This window comes from Chrysemys picta, chromosome 15 (assembly GCF_011386835.1).
Source record: "Chrysemys picta bellii isolate R12L10 chromosome 15, ASM1138683v2, whole genome shotgun sequence".
Lineage (NCBI taxonomy): Eukaryota > Metazoa > Chordata > Testudines > Emydidae > Chrysemys > Chrysemys picta.
In genome coordinates, this window is record NC_088805.1 from 3,067,092 (window position 1) to 3,087,534 (window position 20,443).

General features: G+C 58.1%; 1 protein-coding gene across 2 annotated transcripts; it reads right to left on the minus strand.

Moving 5' to 3' along the window:
* Positions 1-85: 85 nt before the first annotated feature.
* Positions 86-19,529, minus strand: DDX54 (DEAD-box helicase 54). 2 transcript variants are annotated; one of them, XM_065568234.1, is made up of 20 exons: positions 19,357-19,529; positions 16,945-17,071; positions 16,423-16,493; positions 15,852-16,040; positions 14,536-14,585; positions 12,704-12,745; positions 8,794-8,889; positions 8,119-8,240; positions 7,552-7,613; positions 6,517-6,648; positions 5,549-5,759; positions 4,666-4,800; positions 3,796-4,017; positions 3,416-3,489; positions 2,624-2,809; positions 2,104-2,246; positions 1,896-2,009; positions 1,410-1,514; positions 764-861; positions 86-465 (listed from the first exon to the last, which is right to left on the minus strand). In XM_065568234.1, exons 1-20 carry the CDS (start codon positions 19,447-19,449, stop codon positions 224-226), a joined length of 2,514 nt encoding a protein of 837 aa, XP_065424306.1. In that variant the 5' UTR covers positions 19,450-19,529; the 3' UTR covers positions 86-223. The 2 variants fall into 2 exon arrangements, with proteins under 2 accessions (XP_065424306.1, XP_065424307.1); XM_065568235.1 differs by having other exon boundaries at positions 16,945-17,074; positions 19,357-19,519.
* Positions 19,530-20,443: the final 914 nt, after the last annotated feature.

Below are 20,443 nucleotides of genomic sequence, written 5' to 3' on the forward strand. Positions count from 1 at the left end.
CTGCCCAGCTCTGTTCCCTGGCCAGCACTCCCACCATCTCCCCCCCGCCCCTGAGCTGCATTCGAGACAAACATCCAACAGAAACTGAAAACCAACCAATGTCCTTTAATGGCACCCGCCCAGGGCAGAGTGTGCATGGGGCAGCTCACCCCCAGCAAGGGGAGATGGCTGGGAATCAGCCCTTCGCTCAGACCAGGCCTGCTGCCCTCCCACGCTCCATTCTTTACATCCTTTTCCTCATTTTCCCCTTCTTGGCAGCACCACGGCCGAACGCCGTCCTGCGCAGCTCCTGCACCCGCTGCCGCTTCTTGCCTTTCAGCCGCTTCAGGCCGCCCGTCTGCAGAAAGTTCTGCTTGGCCACCCGCTTCCTCTGCTTCAAGATCTGCTGCTTGCTCTTCAGCTCCGAGTGCACCTTGCCCTGCTGGGAGCCGTGCTTCCCAGGGGAGGGCGCCAGCCGCTTGCCTCCTGCCAGGGGAACGAGTTACTCAAAACCCTCCCCCTGCTCAGCTCCCGCCAGGCACCTAGCCCTGGGGCCAGGACGCTGGCTCAGGGACTGAGCTAGAGAGCCATGCCAAGGGGAATGGACTCTAGCGGGGAACAGGGCTGGCACACAGAGCGGAGCCCCGCACAGCCGGCTGGGCTCCGGGGTGATAGCAGTTCTCTAGCCAGCAGTGATGTGGATGCTATCCTGCATATCAGCCTGCCTGGATCCCCCAGGCACCAATGTCTGCACAGGGCAGGGCCTTCACCCCCAGGCACTCACCTCTGCCCCTGCGGTGCGCCCCGCCTCTCGGCTCGCTCCCCGCCTCCTCCTCGGAGTCCCACTCCTCAACTTTGTATTTCTTCTTCCACTTCTCATAGCTGGGGGCGGCGGGTTAAGGAAAGGGCTGGGGGGCAAGCCCTCCGCGATGTCTCCCCTCACCTTAATCCCAATCCCTGCGCTTCCCCTCTTCAAGCTCGGGGCCCCAAGGCATCGGGAAGGAAGAGGGCCCTGAAGCTGGGGCTGGCAGTTGCAGCGTTCTCCCCTGTGCCTGCTACCGCTGTTTCTCCCTCGGGAGAAGACTTTCCTGGAAGGAAGCCCAGGCTCCTACCTCCCCAGTGCATAAGATCCCCAGCTGCAAAGCTCGGCCACGGCCAGCAGGCAGCCACGCCATCCTGCTATTGCAAACTGGAATTGCCTCTGCCCCTCTGCAGCAGCCGCAGAAGTGCCCCGCCCCTTGCTGCTGGAAACAGCTGCTCCCTGCCATTCAGACGCGCACCCTTTGCAGTCGCCACGCTGCCCTGCAGTCAGGAAGTCCTGGGAGGACAGAGAGCAAGAGCCCCTTGGGCATGGCTGGATACACGTCACTCCCTGCCTCCGCCCCGGCCTGTCAGGAGTGCCCCAGCCCAGCCCCAGTCTGGAAGGATACAGGTTGTTCTTGTAGGAGCCGCTGATGTACCTGCCACTCTCTGTGCAGATTTTCTTCTTGTCCTCTTGGCCAGTTTTCCCCACGAACCGCTTCTTCTTGCGGTCCCTGGAGTGGAGGCAGGGCAGCGGGGTGGAATGGCATTACAGGGGAGAGAGAAATGGGGGCTCATCGATCAGCCCCACTTGGAAGACTGAGCGCTCTCCCCCCAAGCCCCAGGGGCACAAGCAATCAAGCCCCAGCCCAACTGGTTGGTGGAGAGAATCCCACCCTCAGCTGGCACCGTGGCACTCACACCCCCAGCCCTCAACAGAGCAAGGACAGGGTGATCAGGCAAAATCCACCGTTTGGTGCTGCCTGCTGGGGATCAAAGGGCCCCCGCCAGGTGGGGAGTGCTCTGTGTGAGGGGCAGCTGTCCCCATGGCCCTCCCCACAGCAGGAGCCTTTTCTCGCTGGACTGCTGCTGCCCCCTACAGGTCAGGCACTTACCACTTGAGCAGCTGCTTGGTCTTGCTCATGTTGTGGGTCTCGTCTCCCAGGAGGTCGAGCACGGCACCAGAAGCCTGCTGCTCAAAGGCACTGCCCTCCCCGCTAATGCTCAGCCTGGACACGGGGGAAAGGCAGAGGTCAGAGGCGTTCGGGGAGCTGGGAGAATCAGGGGATCCCGCCGCTGGGGGCGTTGGTCAAAGTGACTCACCCCCGCTCGCTCTCCAAGTCCTTGGGCCGGTAGGGAATGTAGAACTCCTCATCCCGCTGTGCCTCATGCCGCTGCTTCTTCCTGAGGCCCTCTCCCACCTGATGCTGCTTCCGCTTCCTGCCCACCACAGCGGAGAACACTTCCTGGGACACAGACCAGACAGGAGGGCCAGGTCCACAGCCCACCCCCCACCCTACTCTCCAGGCAGGACCCGCTAAGCCAGCTTACCCAGCTGGTGCCTTGGATACAGATGCCCACCCAACCCCTGCCGCTGTGCAATGCTACCAATTGTGCAAACTGTTCCCTGCCCCCGGCACAGTCACACCAGCCCCCATCTCAACACACAGACCGGCAAGTGTTACCGGGGCCATGACATTAGCCAGCCCTTTGATGCCCCCAGCCATGGGCTGACACTACACAGTGCAGGGCTCGGGGCCGGCCAGGCGGGCTGTTTCCCAGAGTCCCCAGGCAGGCCCTGTGGTGGATGTGGTTGAGGAGCTGGCACTCTCCAAGTCCATACCTGGAGGTTTGCTTCCTCCTCCTCAGGGGCAGGGACTGCTGGGTCCTGGCCCCCCAGCGCAGCCCCAGCCCGTCTCTCCTGCTGCCCCCTCTGGTACTTGTCAATGAGGCTGCGGTCGCGGCTCCGCTTGGCTCGCATCACATCGCTGGCCAGGGTCTTGTTGGTGGCGTTGATCTCAAAGATGGTCTGGTTGGAGAGATGGAACCCGTGAGTGACGCGTACTCTGGGAGACCCCTCCCCTCGCTCTCCCTGGGGGCGGGCGGAGCTGTCTGCTGGGCTCGCGGCTCAACCTGGTGATCTCTGGTCCCAGGGGCTGGTGGAACTGTTCATTAAGCACCTGTCACACAGCGAGGGAGCTGGCCCAGCAGCATCCCAGCAACCCTGGTGCAGGCCGGAAGCATCTTCCCAGAGCCTGAGGAGCAGTACTTGCAGCTGAGTGCCAGCTTCCTTGCTTCCCACCTTAAACTCCTGGGCAGCTGCATCTCAGTGGAGGGGCAGCGATCGATCCCTAAAGCACACTCCCTTGCACCACAGAGGTGCTGCGAGGGTTACTGCTACCCCTCCCCCCCAGGGGTGAGCTTCATTCTCTGGGCTGCCAAGGTGGATGGACAAGATTCAGTTCAGTGGCACTCTGGCTGGGTCGCTGGCCCTGGCACCACGCCCAAGTCAGGGGCTAGCAAAGGCCAGCCCCCTCGCTCTGACACGAGGCAATGCCGCTGGCAGCTTTGGCGTGAGCGCCCTTCCCCACAGAACAGCCACGGGGCCTGGTGTCAGATCACGGCTTGTACTCACTGCTTTGGATCTGTAGGTTTTAATGTTGTCCACGAACTTCAGTCTCTCCAGCTCATCCTCCCCAAAGCAAGAACCTTCGAGCCAGGAGCCCAGAGAGAGAGGAAGGGACACACAGAACAGTGAGTGCCTAATACATATCCAAGCTCCCAGTCCCCGCAGGAAACGCCAGCGTTCTCTCAGCTGTTCCAGGCCCAATCTCCCCCAGCAGGGGGTGCTGTAGGCAATGCTGGACGAGCACTGGCTATGGGGAGCGCCCCACTGCTCCAGCAGGAATTGTGGTAGGGAACAGTGCAGGAGCAGCTCCTGCCCTAGCCTCACCCAATGGGCCCCACTGCAGCTCCCGCCGTGCCAGGAGGGCGCAGACAGAGACAGGCACTCACTGAAGAGCGGGTGGATGCCCAGCAGGGAGAAGTCCAGCTCCTTCACCCTCTTGACAGACTCGGGCGAGGGGCCAGGACGGGACTTCAGGTACTGCTTGTGAGCATTCTCCGACACCTTGCGCAGGCTCTGCAGATCCAGCGAGCTCTCGTGGTCAGTGAACAGCAGACACTCCTCGTCGTCGATGACGCTCTGGGGGACTCTGCCAAACACCCCATCCCCGTCTGCAACGGGACAGAAGGGGTTCGGGACCTGCAGCTTCTCCCCAGGGGTCCCATGCGTCAGCCCATCCCATGTGTCCACTTGGGATGGGGAGAACGGAGATTGCACCCAGTTCAGGGACCTGGAGAGTGGCCTTTGCAGCAGCACTCTGCAATGGGGGGGCTGGGCCCCACTGGGACAAGGCACAGGCTAAGAGGGGTGGAGCAATTGGAACCTTTAAAGACATACACAACTGATCTCTTCTCCACATCCTGCCTCCATCCAGAGCATCCCCTGCCTATGGTCTCCAAGTCCCAGACTTCCCACTCCTGTGCCAGGGTGGAGTATCTGCAGACAGGGCCTCTGGCAGCAAAAGTCACCCTCCCATCAGCACGTCCTGCCATGCAGGGGAGCTCGGTGTCGTTGCCAGAGCTCCCCATCACCCCTTTGTTAGCCAGCACAGACATCTAGGCCTGTAAGAGACAAGGTGCTTCCTCACCCCAGCCTGGGGAGTGAGACCCAGCCCTCCTGCGAGGCTGGCCGTATCATCACCATAGCCATGGCGTGGCTCTCCCCAGGCAAGCCCAGCCCCAGCAGGAATGCCAAGTGAGAGCCCCCCCAACTCCACCCCCCGCACTGGGGACGGGGGCCAGTGCCCAGATGGACCTTACCTGAGGGTTTCTCATGGGGGCTGGCGAGGGTGAGCGGGCGCCCCAGGAACAGGTGCAAGTCAAAGACATATGGGGTCTCATCCGATGCCACCAGGGAGTAGGCGGTGCCACTGCGGCCAGCGCGGGCCACGCGGCCTGGGAGGGAAAGCAAGGCAGAATAGCTCTGTGTTAACTCCAGGGCTGCTGGCCCTGGCACAGCCAGTGTGGAGCCACTCTTAGGAACCACAGCCACGGACTCCGGGTTTGGCTAATGTGCCTACTCTGGTCAGGGGCAGGGAAGCTGCTAAGGGGACCGAGGCCAAGAAGCCAAGCTTGGCCCCTACGCTCAGCGGGGATCACGCTGTTCATCCGGGGGAGGGCTGGACGATGGCACGGTGTTCTCGCCCTCTCGTACCCACTGCAGATGGTAAATCTCAGCATGTACTCCGCTGCTCTCAAGGGATCCGGCAAACGGTGCCCGTGCCACTAATGGGAATAGCCCCCAAACTGCACACGCCCTCCCACTGGCTACCTGGGCCTTGCCCCGCAGACTGAGATTTGAGACCTTCCTGTGCCCCTCCCTGAAATGCTGCGTTCCCCCAGTGTCCTGGGCAGGGCCCAGCCCCGGGACGAGGGCTCCAGCCCAGACAGCATTCAGCAGCAGGGAGTCCAGGCTGGGACAGGTGTTAACAACACGCCCTGCAGCAATGGCTCCGGCAATGGCACACGGCTGCCCAGCAGGGGAGAATACTTGGGGGCGGAGAGGCTTCCCTCCTCCATGGCATTTACCAGCCTGGCGGAGCTGTGACCAGGGCGGGAGGGAGCAGATCAGTTGAAGCAGGACAGGTGGCTGTGCCCTAGAGCCCAGCTCCCTCCCGCGGCCCAGCCAGCCCCAGAGACCCACCGACACGGTGCAGGAACAGCTTGGGCTTGGCAGGGAAGCTGTAGTTGATGACATTGTCCAGCATGGGGATATCAATGCCGCGGGCAGCCACGTCGGTAACAATCAGCACTGCGCACTGGCCGTGCACGAACTTGGCGATGTTGATTTTCCGGGCTGCCTGGTCCAGGGAGCTGTAGATATGGGTGCAGTTCACGCCCTGCGCTGTCAGCAACTGGAGGGAGGAGGAGGGTGGAGCAGAGGTCAGCGCCCGGGCCCCCAGCAGGGGAGAACCACCCCAGAGACCAGGGGACCTCAATGTAAGTCAGAGCCAAGGGAGGAGAGAGTCCATCTGGCAGCTTCAGGATAGGCTGCACCTCCCTCCCCTCGGCATCCCTGCCTCCTCCATGCACTAGGCTGGCCAAGCAGCAGCATGCTAGACCTCCCCACGCCACCCTCCTGGAGAGCTGTAATGTCCATCGGCAATGCCCCTCCTTCTCCTGGCAGCCCAGCACCAGCCTCTGACACTCCCTGGCATCTCCTGGACACAGGAGTCAGACAGTGGAAGCTCAGGCAGGGGCCTGTCTTGGGAAGGAAACTTTGGCTCGACTCCGACCACACACACAGAGAACTAGAGCCAGGTGATGAGCCCCCAGGTCTCCCCTGCCACCTGGTGCATGGCAGGAGGGCCCCCCCAGCACACCAACCTTGCTGTATGCTGCTCAGGCACCAGTTCAGCCAGAGGCCTGCAGCAGCCACAGAAGCAGAGGGCTCCTTCCCCCTCCTCCCTGCCTTGGGGAAGCAGCACCCCCAGCAGCTCCCCCTTCTCTGCCAGGGCTTAGTGAGAGCTGCCCCTTCTGCCTTGGTCTCAGCACTGCCTGTATCCCCACCCTGCTACGTCTCCCACGGCTCCACCAGGCCCGGGCCCAGGCCCAGCAGACTGCACAGCACCGGTAGGGCCGGGCCCATGGCGCGTTGGCTCCCCAACTTGCCTCCTTGAGGTACTCCGCATGGTGCTTGGTGGCCACGAAGACGACTGTCTGATCCTGCGGCCTCACCACGCTCCTCAGCAGGTGCAGCAGCACGGCCGGCTTGTCATCTGCGCGCACATGGAAGAAGGCCAGCTGCCAACGGAGAGAGGGGTGAGGTGGGAAGTCCCTCCCTGCCCCCTCAATGACCCCCCTGGAAGCGTCACAAGCCAGAGACGCTGGGGCTAACAACGCAGGCTGTGCTTTCTCTTCAATTGACTGAGGCAGGTGCTGTAAAGCGCCCAGCACCACGGTGTCCTGATCCACCACCGAGGCTTCTAGAGGCTACCAGTGAAATAACACAGCCCTGTGCTGCAGCCCACCACCCTCGGTTTGTCTGGCACCGCTGGCTGGGCAGCTCTTTGGCCCTGTCTGGAAAGCACCTCTTGGGGCTAATGGGAAGGGATGGAAGGTTTCTGCTGCCCTCCAATCTACACTGGGTCCCTGGAGGCTTGGGGGAACCACCCTGAAAGTCCGTCTGCCTCACCTGGGCTCAGGTTCTACCCGAGTCTGCCTACAGGTGCCAACACCAGCTACTGCTGTCAGGGCCACACTTAACTGAGGCTCCTGATGGGATCAGGCTCACGGTAGCACCTCGTCCACCCTGGCGTCAGTTACTAGCCCCAGGAGGGGGCGCTGCACACTGCCTGCAGCTGTGAAATACAGCAGTCCAGAGAAGGGCAGGCACATATACACATGGGGGCCCTCCCGGCAGGGGCTGAGGAGGAAGGGCCATACAACTCATACAGCTGGTCCTCCACCTCCTTCCCACGTGCCAGCCGACAGCAGTGCTCTTTGGAGCTTGAGGGCTCTGCTGGGATGAGCTCAGACAAACGGGGAGTTGTTATTTGTATTGCACTACAGCCTAGGGCCCAGACATGGACCAGGGACCCATGTTGCTAGGTGCTGTGCAGACCCAGAACCAAGAGATGGCCCCAATCTCCTCTACCCCAGCCCTCCCGAACTCAATAGCCTTGAAGACCCCCAAGCGCATCTCACCTTGAGCTGCTCACTGAGCTTGGTCTCCACGTCCAACCGGATCAAGACTGGCTCAGTGAGACCTGTGAATGAGGCAGGAGAACATGAGCCCAGGGCAAGGGGCGCCTGAATTCACACTGGATAAGAAGAGGCCAAGGTAGCAGACTCACGGGTAGACACGTACAGTGGGGCAATCACAGCTTCTGAAAGGCATACTGGACTGGGCAGCAGGGGGCGCTGCAGGTCAGGAGGGGGGATGTGCCGGCAGAGGAGTTGGAGCCCGCAGTGTACCATGCCCCAGCTTTAATTAGCTGCCTGCTCTCACAAGCACTAAAATGCATTTTGCAAGAGACAGGGCAAGGTCCCCTGAACTGAAGAGGAAAGGAGTAGGTGGGACACAGGCAGCGTGGATGCACCTGGCCTGGGGCGAACAGGGCAACAGCAGGTGGGTAACCCTTCCCTTCCCCCAAAAGGACGGGTCAGCACAGCTAAAACTACTCTTAGCTCACCTGCCATTCAGCCTGTTACCCCCTCCCCATCTAGCCCCTCATCTCTCCCGTGTGGGGCTGAGTGAGGGATGTTCCTTACCGGCCCGAGCAAACTCCACGAGCAGTTTGGGGAGCGTGGCAGAGAAAAGCAGGGTCTGGCGGCTCTCGGGGAGCCGGGCGATGATCTCTTGCAGCTGCTCCGCAAACCCCATCTCAAAGAGCCTGAGGGGGGTCAACACCACCAAGGTCAGCAGCCACACAACCCAGCAAGCCACCCCCACCCCCACAGCTGGGGCCCTACCATCCCACGCAGCACCCAGGAAAGCAGTATATCCCCATGCACCGGGACAAGCTGCTTCCTCCCAGGACGAGCCCTTAAATCCAACACCCAGGAGCCCTAGAATCCCACATGCCAGCTCCTGCGCTGGCCCTGCAAGTGGAAGATCTAGCCCAGCATCAGCCGATAAGAAAGGGCATCATTGCACCAGTTGGTTGCTTTCCCAAGATCCTTGACCTGGTCCGTTTTCCCCCACTGGCCTCACATCTCACTCATCAGGCACTCGGAGCCTGTCGTAGCTGAGTGCTCTCCCCTGGGAATCCACACTCACACCTCTGTGTCCACGGGATGCAGCAATGGCACCAAGCCCCATCTCCTCCCTGGTGGTGCAACTGTCACACTTGGCTGACAGAGGGTCCTACTGGGAGCCCCTGGGAACAGAGGGGCTGACAAATGCCCCAAGGTGAAATCTCAGCTACGGCAATGTCATGAACTGACCTGTCAGCTTCGTCAAACACCACGTACTCCACACTGTGCAGTTTCAGGTTCATTTCCACAGCCACGTGCATCAGGCGCCCCGGGGTGCCAATGATTCTGGAATGACAGACACCAATGGGCACAGGCACCCAGCTGCCCACAACTCCAGGACAGGGCCAAGGTGCTACCCACACCCAGGCACCCACCTGTCCTGGTGGAGAGAGATGGAGCTGGGGAAGCTGCAGCTCTCCACTCTGGTGAAAAATAGGACAAGGCAGCTCTTCCCAACCAACCCCCTCCCATCCCACCTGCCTCTCCAGCCCAAATCTGCCGGGCCAAGAAGGACATTCAGATGACAGGTCCACTCCAGGAAGACCCATCTCCAGTCTCTGCTCTCCCCCCAGAAATACACATAGGAAGATGCTCTTAAGAGGTGCGGAGTAGCAGGCAGCCCCCATTGGATGCTATTCTTGATGCTCACTGAAACACACGGAGGCTCTGGGTCTGACTCTGCTCAGCACACAGGCTTTACAGGTTGTGACTCCATCAGCTTCAGTGGCGTCACTTCCCATTTACACCGCGAGTGCAGAATCAGACCCACTGCGTGCAGCACCTGCGAGCCTGTTCTGCGTGTGTGCAGTGCCCAGCGGATAGGACGAGAGCGCCTAAGTGCTACCACAATACAAATATAGACTGGAGGACAAGTGCTAGTAATAATAATAGGGCTCAGATTTTCCTGGATGCGATAGCTGATGGATTCCTTCACCAAGTACACCTGTACCCCAATATAATGCGACCCGATACATCACGAATTCGAATATAACACGGTAAAGCAGTGCTCCGGGGGGGGGCAGGGCTGCACACTCCGACGGACCAAAGCAAGTTCGATGGAATGTGGTTTCACCTATAACATGGTAAGATTTTTTGGCTCCCGAGGACAGTGTTATATCAGGGTAGAGGTGTAGTTGCTGAACCAACAAGAGGGGATGCCATTTTAGATTTGGTTTTGGTGAGTAGTGAGGACCTCATAGAGGACCTCATAGAAGAAATGGTTGTAGGGAACAACTTTGGTTCGAGTGATCATGAGCTAATTCAGTTCAAACTAATGGAAGGATAAACAAAAATAGATCTGGGACTAGGGTTTTTGATTTCAAAAGGGCTAACTTAAAAAAATTAAGGAAATTAGTTAGGGGAGTGGACTGGACTGAAGAACTTGGGGATCTAAAGGCAGAGGAGGCCTGGAATTACTTCAAGTCAAAGTTGCAGAAACTATCAGAAGCCTGCATCCCAAGAAAGAGGAAAAAATTCATAGGCAGGAGTTGTAGACCAAGCTGAATGAGCAAGCATCTCAGAGAGGTGATTAAGAAAAAGCAGAAAGCCTACAAGGAGTGGAAGATGGGAAGGATCAGCAAGGAAAGCTACCTTATTGAGGTCAGAATAGAGATAAAGTGATAAAGATGTAGAGATAAAGTGAGAAAGGCCCAAAGCCATGTAGAGTTGGACCTTGCATGGGGAATTAAAACCAATAGTAAAACGTTCTATAGCCATATAAATAAGAAGAAAACAAAGAAGAAAGAAGTGGGACCGCTAAACACTGAGGATGGAGTGGAGGTTAAGGATAATCTAGGCATGGCCCAGTTTCTAAACAAATACTTTGCCTCAGTCTTTAATGAGAAGCTTAGGGATAATGGTAGGATGACAAATGGGAATGAGGACATGGAGGCAGATATTACCACATTCAAGGTAATGGGACTAAATCGGGGGCACAGATAATCTTCATCCAAGAATATTAAAGGAACTGGCGCATGAAATTGCAAGCCCATTAGCAAGAATTTTTAATGAATCTGTAAACTCGGAGGTTGTACCATATGACTGGAGAATTGCTAACATAGTTCCTATGTTTAAGAAAGGAAAAAAAAGTGATCTGGGTAACTACAGGCCTGTTAGTTTGATATCTGTAGTATGCAAGGTCTTACAAAATTTTTTGAAGGAGAAAGTAGTTAAGGACATTGAGGTCAATGGTAATTGGGACAAAATACAACATGGTTTTACAAAAGGTAGATCGTGCAAACCAACCTGATCTCCTTCTTTGAGAAGGTAACAGATTTTTTAGACAAAGAAAAGCAGTGGATCTAATTTACCTCGATTTCAGTAAGGCACTTGATACGGTTCCACATGGGGAATTATTAGCTACATTGGAAAAGATGGGGATCAATATGAAAATTGAAAGGTGGATAAGGAACCGGTTAAAGGGAAGACTACAACGGGTCATACTGAAAGGTGAACTGTCAGGCTGGAGGGAGGTTACTAGTGGAGTTCCTCAGGGATCGGTTTTGGGACCAATCTTATTTAAACTTTTTATTACTGACCTTGGCACAAAAAGTGGGAATGTGCTAATAAAGTTTGCGGATGACACAAAGCTGGGAGGTATTGCCAATACAGAGAAGGACCGGGATATCCTACAGGAAGATCTGGATGACCTTGTAAACTGGAGTAATAGTAATAGGATGAAATTTAATAGTGAAAAGTGCAAGGTCATGCATTTAGGGATTAATAACAAGAATTTTTGTTATACGCTGGGGACGCCTCAGTTGGAAGTAACAGAGGAGGAGAAGGACCTCGGAGTATTGGTTGATCACAGGATGACTATGAGCCACCAATGTGATATGGCCATTAAAAAAGCTAATGCGGTCTTGGGATGCATCAAGCGAAGTATTTCCAGTAGAGATAAGGAGGTGTTAATATCGCTATACAAGGCACTGGTGAGACCTCATCTGGAATATCGTGTGCAGTTCTTGTCTCCCATGTTTAAGAAGGATGAATTCAAACTGGAACAGGTACAGAGAAGGGCTACTAGGATGATCCGAGGAATGGAAAACCTGTCTTATGAGAGGAGACTCAAAGAGCTCAGCTTGTTTAGCCTAATCAAAAGAAGGCTGAGGGGGGATATGATTGCTCTCTATAAATATATCAGAGGGATAAATAGCAGGGAGGGAGAGGAATTATTTAAGCTCAGTACCAATGTGGGCACAAGAACAAATGGATATAAACTGGCCATCAGGAAGTTTAGACTTGAAATTAGACAAAGGTTTCTAACCATCAGAGGAGTGAAGTTCTGGAAGAGCCTTCCAAGGGGAGTAGTGGGGGCAAAGGACATATCTGGCTTCAGGACTAAGCTTGATAAGTTTATGGAGGGGATGGTATGATGGGATAACCTAATTTTGGCAATTAATTTATCTTTGACTATTAGCGGAAAATATGCCCAATGGCTTGTGATGGGATGTTAGATGGGGTGGGATCTGAGTTACTACAGAGAATTCTTTCCTGGGTGCTGGCTGGTGAGTCTTGCCCACATGCTCAGGGTTTAGCTGATCACCATATTTGGGGTTGGGAAGGAATTTTCCTCCAGGGCAGATTGGCAGAGGCCCTGGAATTTTTTTGCCTTCCTCTGCAGCGTGGGGCACGGGTCACTTGCTGGAGGATTCTCTGCACCTTGAAGTCTTTAAACCATGATTTAAGGACTTCAATAGCTCGGACATAGGTTAGGGGTTTGTTACAGGAGTGGGTGGGTGAGACTCTGTGGCCTGCGTTGTGCAGGTCAGACTGGACGATCATAATGCTCCTTTCTGACCTTAAAGACTATGAGTATATGAAATAATACAGGTGAGACTATGCTGCCTGGGGGGTGGGAAAGGAAAGTCATGACAGCTTAACCCCACTCTCCCAAGCACAGATACTTCTCTGTGAAGAGAAGAGAAAAAAGCAGCAGGGCAGTCCTAGAGGATGGATTGTGTGGGATGCGTCTTGGGTCTCAATGCGCCAAAGAAAGAAGAAAAACCCACCCATGAGCCCCATCCCCTGTTGTGACCCTTCCCCCCCCCCCGCCCACATTTGGAGAACACAGTCGCTGCCCCTCAGCATTAAGACTCACATATCGGGGTTCTCATGCAGAGCTGCAAACTGGTCTTCCATCCTAGGGGAGAAAGAGAATCGGAGGTGCTGGTAATAATGATCAGCAGGGGGAGCCATAACACAGCCCTAGTGACAACAAGCTCCAAGGTAGGTCACTGAGCCACATGCACTTTGCCAAGCACCTCATGCCCTCAACCTGGTTTCTGCAAAAGAGGCTGAGATGGAGCCTGATCCTTGAGCCCAGCTTCCCAGGTATCGTTCTAGAGGAACAGGTTGTCCAGAGAGCAGCAAGCTGCCCAATGGGGGCCTTCATCTGCGCCATGCTTCTGAAATCCTATCTGAGCCCAATGCACAGCAGCCGCGCCCCCGTCTCCGTAACCGCCCACCGCGCACCAACCCGCCACGCGCGCACGTCTCGGTAACCGCCCGCCGCGCACCAACCCGCCACGCGCGCACGTCTCGGTAACCGCTCGCCGCGCACCAGCCCGCCACGCGCGCACGTCTCGGTAACCGCTCGCCGCGCACCAGCCCGCCACGCGCGCACGTCTCGGTAACCGCTCGCCGCGCACCAGCCCGCCACGCGCGCACGTCTCGGTAACCGCTCGCCGCGCACCAGCCCGCCACGCGCGCACGTCTCGGTAACGGCCCGCCGCGCACCAGCCCGCCACGCGCGCACGTCTCGGTAACGGCCCGCCGCGCACCAACCCGCCCCCGTCTCGGTAACGGCCCGCCGCGCACCAACCCGCCATGCGCGCACGTCTCAGTAACGGCCCGCCGCGCACCAACCCGCCATGCGCGCACGTCTCAGTAACCGCCCGCCGCGCACCAACCCGCCAGGCGCGCACGTCTCGGTAACCGCCCGCCGCGCACCAACCCACCATGCGCACACGTCTCAGTAACCGCTCACCATGCACCAGCCCGCCATGCGCGCACGTCTCAGTAACCGCTGGCCGCGCACCAACCCGCCATGCGCACACGTCTCAGTAACCGCCCGCCACGCACCAACCCACCATGCGCGCACGTCTCAGTAACCGCTGGCCGCGCACCAACCCGCCATGCGCACACGTCTCAGTAACCGCCCGCCGCGCACCAACCCGCCAGGCGCGCACGTCTCGGTAACCGCTCGCCACACACCAGCCCGCCATGCGCACACGTCTCAGTAACCGCTCGCCACACACCAGCCCGCCATGCGCACACGTCTCAGTAACCGCCCGCCGCGCACCAACCCACCATGCGCACACGTCTCAGTAACCGCCCGCCACGCACCAGCCCGCCCCCGTCTCAGTAACCGCTCGCCACGCACCAGCCCGCCATGCGCGCACGTCTCAGTAACCGCTCGCCGCGCACCAGCCCGCCCCCGTCTCAGTAACCGCCCGCCGCGCACCAGCCTGCCCCCGTCTCAGTAACCGCCCGCCGCGCACCAGCCCGCCCCCGTCTCAGTAACCGCCCGCCGCGCACCAGCCCGCCCCCATCTCAGTAACCGCCCGCCGCGCACCAGCCCGCCGGGAGAGCACAAATACAAGTAGCTGGGCCAAAAGCTGGGACTAGGTCCCGATGCTGAAAGGAGCCAATATACTTCTATAAAAATTCATTTAAAATTTACGGAACCCCCTGAAGGGCCCAGACTCAGTCCTGGCAATATGGCTCTAGACCCAGCTGTGATGTTTCCACCCACTGCAGTGTCACTGAGCCAGGTCAATATTTCATCTGGGCATTGAGCTAACCAATATTTCACAAGTTTCTACTGTCATTGACTCATTCTAGGGAAAAATACTTTTGACAAAACATTCACAAGGGTTTGCAATCTGCTGCAGCCGCCGGCGCTTTAGGGGCAGACTGCAACTGGCTTACCTCTCTCCTCCCAGAATCAACGCAGTCTTCAGGCCTGTGAACTTGCCCAGCTGCAGGACAAAACACACCGCATCTACTGTTAATCCTAATCTTGCCTCCAGCTCCCCACTCCCCTCATTCCCAACCATGGGACCCTTCACGTCAACAGCCAGGGCTACCCCAGCGCAAGAGGCCTGGCTGTCTCAGGAGGGATGAACACATTGAAGCTGCTAAGACTTTGGATCCGGCTGCTTCTCCCTTTGTACAACCTGCCTCCATCTTTAACCCCGCAAAACCAGCAATGTCGGGGGCTCTCCATAGGGGCAGCAGGAGGCCCACGTAGCAACCCAGCCATCAGCACTCAAAAGACAGAGTGCAGTGGCTGCTGCTACTTGTTCAACCTGCAGGGTTACGGAAAGTACCCATGCACAGACCACAGCTCTGTTTGAAGGCTGTCCTTGTGAGCTAAACCACAGGAGTGCAGCCAGACTGGATCACACCCAAGATCCATCTGCTCTTTGTCTAGTCCAAGGGAGTGCAAACTACGGCCTGTGGGCCGGATCCGGCCCCTCAGGGCTTGCAATCCGGCCCGTGGGATTGCCAGCCCCACGGTGCAGCGGAGCTAAGGCAGGCCCCCTGCCTGTCCTGGCCCCGCGCTGCTCCCGGAAGCAGCTGGCACCATGTCCCTGCGGCCTCTGCACCCCTCCTGCATCCCAACCCCTTGCCCTGAACCCCTTCCTGCACACTGCACCCCCTCCCACACTCCAACCCCCTGCCCCAGCCCTACATTCATGGCCCTGCATACAATTTTCCAAACCAGATGTGGCCCTTGGGCCAAAAAGTTTGCCCACCCCAGTCTAGTCTCTTGCCAGGACCAAATATTTCAAAGGTATATGCGAAGAACCTTCTAGTGGACAATATAGAAAACCTGCCTACAGGCACACCATCTACCTAACCTCAGCCAGTTGGCTTATGTCCTGAAGCCTGATGATCTCACCCTCATTTTTTCACCATGTCTAGTTCTATTCTATTCAGATTCTTATTCTGTGCCCATCACTGTGGTATCCACGGACGTTCTCATAATCCACATAAATATCCACATCTTTTTGGAACCCTGCTACATTCTTAGCTTCAAAGATACCTTGTGGCAATGAGTTCCACAGGTTAGTTATGTCATGCAAGAAACTGTCCCTTAGCAATTACTGCACTATATTGCCTCTCCATATCAACACAAGCTCCATGTACCATGCTCTCAAGTCACATCTGTGAGAGAGCTCCCAGCTACTCCAGTCCCAGTGTCTCCTTGATCAGCTGATGCTGCTTCCTCCACTCCCTACCTCCTTTGTGAATTTCATAGTCTGCAAGGCAAGCTCGCGGGTTGGCGAGAGGATGAGGGCTCGGGCTCCCGTCTGGGCACTGTGCGCCTTCAGCTTCTCAAACATGGGGATGAGGAAACAAGCCGTCTTCCCACTGCCGGTCCTTGCCATGGCCACCATGTCTTTCCCATCCAGGATCACAGGGATGGTCTGCAAGACAAGAACAGATGCTGCTCCAATCCAGCTGGAGGATTCTTATCCTGTGCCAGTCACTGGGGTATCCATGGATGTTCTCATAATCCAAAAACATCCATATCTTTTGGGAACTCTGCTACAATTCTTAGCTTAAATGGCATCTTGTGGCAATGAGTTCCACAGGTAGGTTACAGGGGTGTTGGGGAAACTTTGCTAATACTGGGCCTTGTGGAATCCACATGCCAGACGTGGCTAAAGCTCACCAGCACAGTGAGATTCACCTCCCACCTCAACCCCACAAAGCACTGCAGAAATTACCTACGGAAACCCCGCATGACCTTTAACAAACATACACCCCATACAAATTACACTGGAGCAATCAGAGCCGGTCCATTACCCTTCGCTGGATTGGCGTAGGCACTTTGTAGCCTTTCTTCATGACCCCTTTGAATACAGGATAACTCAAGCCTACGAGAAAAGACAAATATGATCACAATATTAAATGGCCCTTGGATAACAAGGGTGCAGTGTTACCAACTATTTTAGTGCAAGTCTCACAATATTATTGTTTTTTACTTAAAATCCCACCTTCCGGAGTCATGTGATTAGAGGATAACCTCAGCTTTCATTAAAAAAGTTTCTTACCCTAATAGTTGCAAATAAAATCTCAAAAATGTGACGGAGAGGTTCAAATTCCAGAAGGCAAAGAAAAAGAACCCCAATTTTGATCCAAGCATGAGCCTCAATGCATGCTGGGACACGCGATTTCTTCTGAATACACCTGCAATGTGCTCCTCTGCCTGGTACTCAGGCCTTGACCAGTTGCTGAGGTGGCCCTGAGTCGAGCTAAGTTTGAGCGCCCCATGTTAATCAAAATTCAATTTCTGCCCTCAGAATTATGACCATCCATTTCACTCACCCATAGACTGGAAGCCCCCAGATTTCTTCTTCTTTTTGTTCTGTGCTCGTACCATCTCTCTAGTGTCTGGCTCCATGTCAGAGGAGTAATCAGGCGTTGGAAAGGCTGGTAAGATCTTACTGGATGCCTGCTGACAATGGAGAAAGGGCACACATGCAAAAAGCAATGTCATTTCAGGTCACGATAGATGGAAGAGGGCTCTTAGATCATCCAGCCCAACCAGGACAGGAGTGGTCCTTACAGCCTATTTTCCCTGATCTGTCCAGTCTCATTTTAGAACTCCCTAGATCGGCGGTTTTCAAACTTCTTTTCTGGCGACCCAGTTGAAGAAAACTGTTGATGCCCACGACCCAACGGAGATGGGGGTTTGGGCTGTGGGAGGGGGTTGAGGTGCGGGAGGGGGTCCCCCTGGGGAAGCCGGGCCACCCCAGTACGGCACATCGGCTCTTGCCGGTATGCCGAACCAGGGCGTACCAGCTTCACCTCTGCCCGACCCCGTCCACCACCACCCCGGGTAGGGTGGGAGTTCTGGGGGTCTGTCAGGGTGGTGGTGGATGGGGTTGGGCAGAGGTGAAGCTGGTACGGCCCGGTTCAGCATGCCGGCAAGAGCCGATGTGCCGTACCGGGGTGGCCTGGCTTCCCCAGGGGAACAATTTAAAGGGCCCCACTGCTGGAGCCCTGAGGTAGGGCTGCGGGGCTCTGGGGGCTATTTAAAAAGTCCAGGGCTCCCACTGCTTCTACCGCCCCGGCCCTTTAAATAGCCGCCAGAGCCCCTCTGCTTCCCCAGCTATTTAAAGGGCCGGTAGAAGCAGGGGAGCCGCGGGCCCTTTAAATAGCTCCCAGAGCTCTGGGATAGCGGGGGGCTCCAGGGGCTATTTAAAAGGCCGGGGCTCCAGCTGCCTCTGCCGCCCCAGCCCTTCAAATAGCCGCTGGAGCCCTGCCTCTTCCCCAGGGCTCCCGCGGCTATTTGAAGGGCCGGGGCGGTAGAAGCAGGGGAGCCGCAGGCCCTTTAAATAGCCTCCAGAGCCCTGGGATAGCGGGGGGCTCCGGGGGCTATTTAAAGGGCCCTTGACTCCAGCTGCCTCTGTGCCCCAGTCCTTTAAATAGCCGCCAGAGCCCCACCGCTTCCCCAGGGCTCCGGTGGCTATTTAAAGGACTGGGGCGGTAGAAGCAGGGGAGCTCCGGCCCTTTAGATAGGCCCCGGAGCCCAGGGCTGCTGCTACTACCCCAGTGGCAGAGGGGGGGGGGAAGGAGAAACTTGCCGGTTCTGAGGGGGACAGTCGGGGGCAGGACGTGGGTTGGGGTCAGATGGGTGGATGCGGGGGGTGGGGGAAGACAGGCACGTGGGGCTTGTACTCACCGCACGGTTCCCTACCGGGTCTTCAGCGACGGGTCCTTCACTTGCTGTGGCTGAAGGACCTGCCGCCGAAAACCTGGAGCGAGTGGACCCGGTAGGGAACCGGTTCTTAGGATTTTGGGAGCTCATTACTGGTTGGGGCACAGGTTTTGCTTGGGCGGCTCTCGGTCAGCGGTGGCGCTAAGGCAGGCTTTCTGCTTGTCCTGGCACCACAGACCGAACCCCGGAAGCGGCCAGCAGCAGGTCTGGCTCCTAGGCAGAGTCGTACAAGTGACTCCACACGGCTCTCACCTGCAGCCACTGCCCCCCCCCCCCCAAGCTCCCATTGGCTGGTTTCTGGCCAATGCGAGTGCGGAGCTGGTGCTCGGGGCAGGGCAGCGCACAGAGCCCCGTGGTCCCCCCGCCTAGGAGTCGGACCTGCTGCTGGCCGCTTCCAGGGTGCAGTGCAGTGCCAGGGCAGGTAGGCACTAGCCTGCCTTAGCCAGGCAGCCGCACTGACGGGACTTTTAACAGCCCGGTCGGCTGACCCGAGCGACCCAGTGCCTGACATGCTGCGACCCAGTACTGGGTCGTGACCGGCAGTTTGCAAACCACTGCCCTAGAGAGGGGTTTCCACTCCTGCCTTGGGAGCCCAACCCCCAGCCCACCCCAGTCGTTCGCTGCATGGCACACGGAACTCCCCGGCGCCGCTCCCCGCGAGCGTCACTCAGTGTTTGTGCTGCACGAGATCCAGGCAGGACCGGGACCCGCCGTGCTGGGCCCTGTTACGGGGGGGGGGGAGCCCCAGAGCATTTACAATCTCACTCCTGCGGGGGGCGGGGCGGGGCGGTCCGTCCTTCGGCCTGACCCAGAGGCCAACGGAAGTTTTGGGTCCGTGACTCGGTCACTCGGCAAAGCCGCAGATGTCCCGTAACCTCCCCGCGCCGCCCTCGGCCTGCGGCCGCCCACGCACCGGGGCCGGACACCACGTGCAGGCAGCGCCCGGCCGGGCCCCGCCCCGGACCCCCCCGCCAGCCGGGGCTCGGGCCGCTCCCCCCACGCTCCGCCCCGCTCACCGGCCGCTCCGGGCTCCCCTCCGTAGGCCCCGGGCGGGGCTCGCCCGGCTCGGGCTCGCGGCCCCGAGGGGGCCGGCGGCGACGCGCCGCCATGGCTACGGGTCGGGCGGAGGGCAGAGCACGCGACGGACTCCGACACGCCGTGTGGCCCCGCCCCTGGAGCGGATTGAACCACCGCGACCTCTAGCGGGGAACACAGGGCTGCACTTCCCGTCCCCCCCGGCTGGAGAGATGGTATGGCCCGCAGAGCCGCGCGCGGGGCGGGGCTCGCGCGGCTCAGTGGGCGGGGCCCTGGGCACTTTGGGTGCCGCGCGCAGCTGGAGCGCGAGGCGCTTTCTGGCGAGGGTGGGTGGTGGGCGCGGGGCGGTCTGACCCTCTCCCGCGGGCTCCAGGCTGCGGGCCCAGCCGTGCTAGGGTAGCCCGGGACACAGCGAAGAGACACGGGGGGGGGTTTGCCTTTGACAATCCCCCTCCCTGCGGAAGGATCCCTCAGAGCCCCAACAATGGCAGATCCCCACCCTGTGCGTGTGCAACCTTCTCCCTTCTCCGCCCCAGGGACCTCCTGCAGCGGCGCTTCTCCCTTGTCCTTCTCCTCGTCTCTGCTCGGTTCTCCTTCGCGTCTACACCTGCGTCTGCAGCTGGACACCTCGGCCCCCCCACGTCACAGGCACCCCCAGGGAGCTGGCCCTGCTCCTCTCCGCAGGTCCTTACCGGACTCTCCTGGACTTCAGGCCGGGTTCATTGCTGGACATGGACCCTGGCCCGAGATGCTTTGCGGAGTCAGCTTGGCAATGAAGCCCTGGATGGAGCTGGAATCCAAGCGATTCATCTCCTACGCGAGGGCCAGAGGAGCTACAAGGTCAAGGCCAGACCATCCTATGTGGCTGAGACCTTGTTTGGCAGCCCCGTGGGGACCCAGCCAGCTGCATGTGCTCAGGAGGTTAGAGCAGAGGTCTCACCACTCCTCAGTGTTAACTTACCTCCTCCCTCTGCCAAGAGCACCTGGGCCCAGCGCCGTAGCGCAGGGGGCGAGAGCAGGGGGCTCAGACTGCAGGGAACGCCAGTTCAAACGTCGCAGGGGCCTGGG

Excerpts from the sequence above, each read along its gene's own strand:
- DDX54 (XM_065568235.1), bottom strand. The coding sequence starts at position 19,449 with ATGGCGGCGCGTCGCCGCCGGCCCCCTCGGGGCCGCGAGCCCGAGCCG. Across the intron at positions 3,490-3,795 it reads GGGCATCCACCCGCTCTTCA|GTTCTTGCTTTGGGGAGGAT; the intron begins GTGAGTGCCTGT and ends CCTGGCTCGAAG. Across the intron at positions 1,515-1,895 it reads ACCAAGCAGCTGCTCAAGTG|GGACCGCAAGAAGAAGCGGT; the intron begins GTAAGTGCCTGA and ends CCTCCACTCCAG.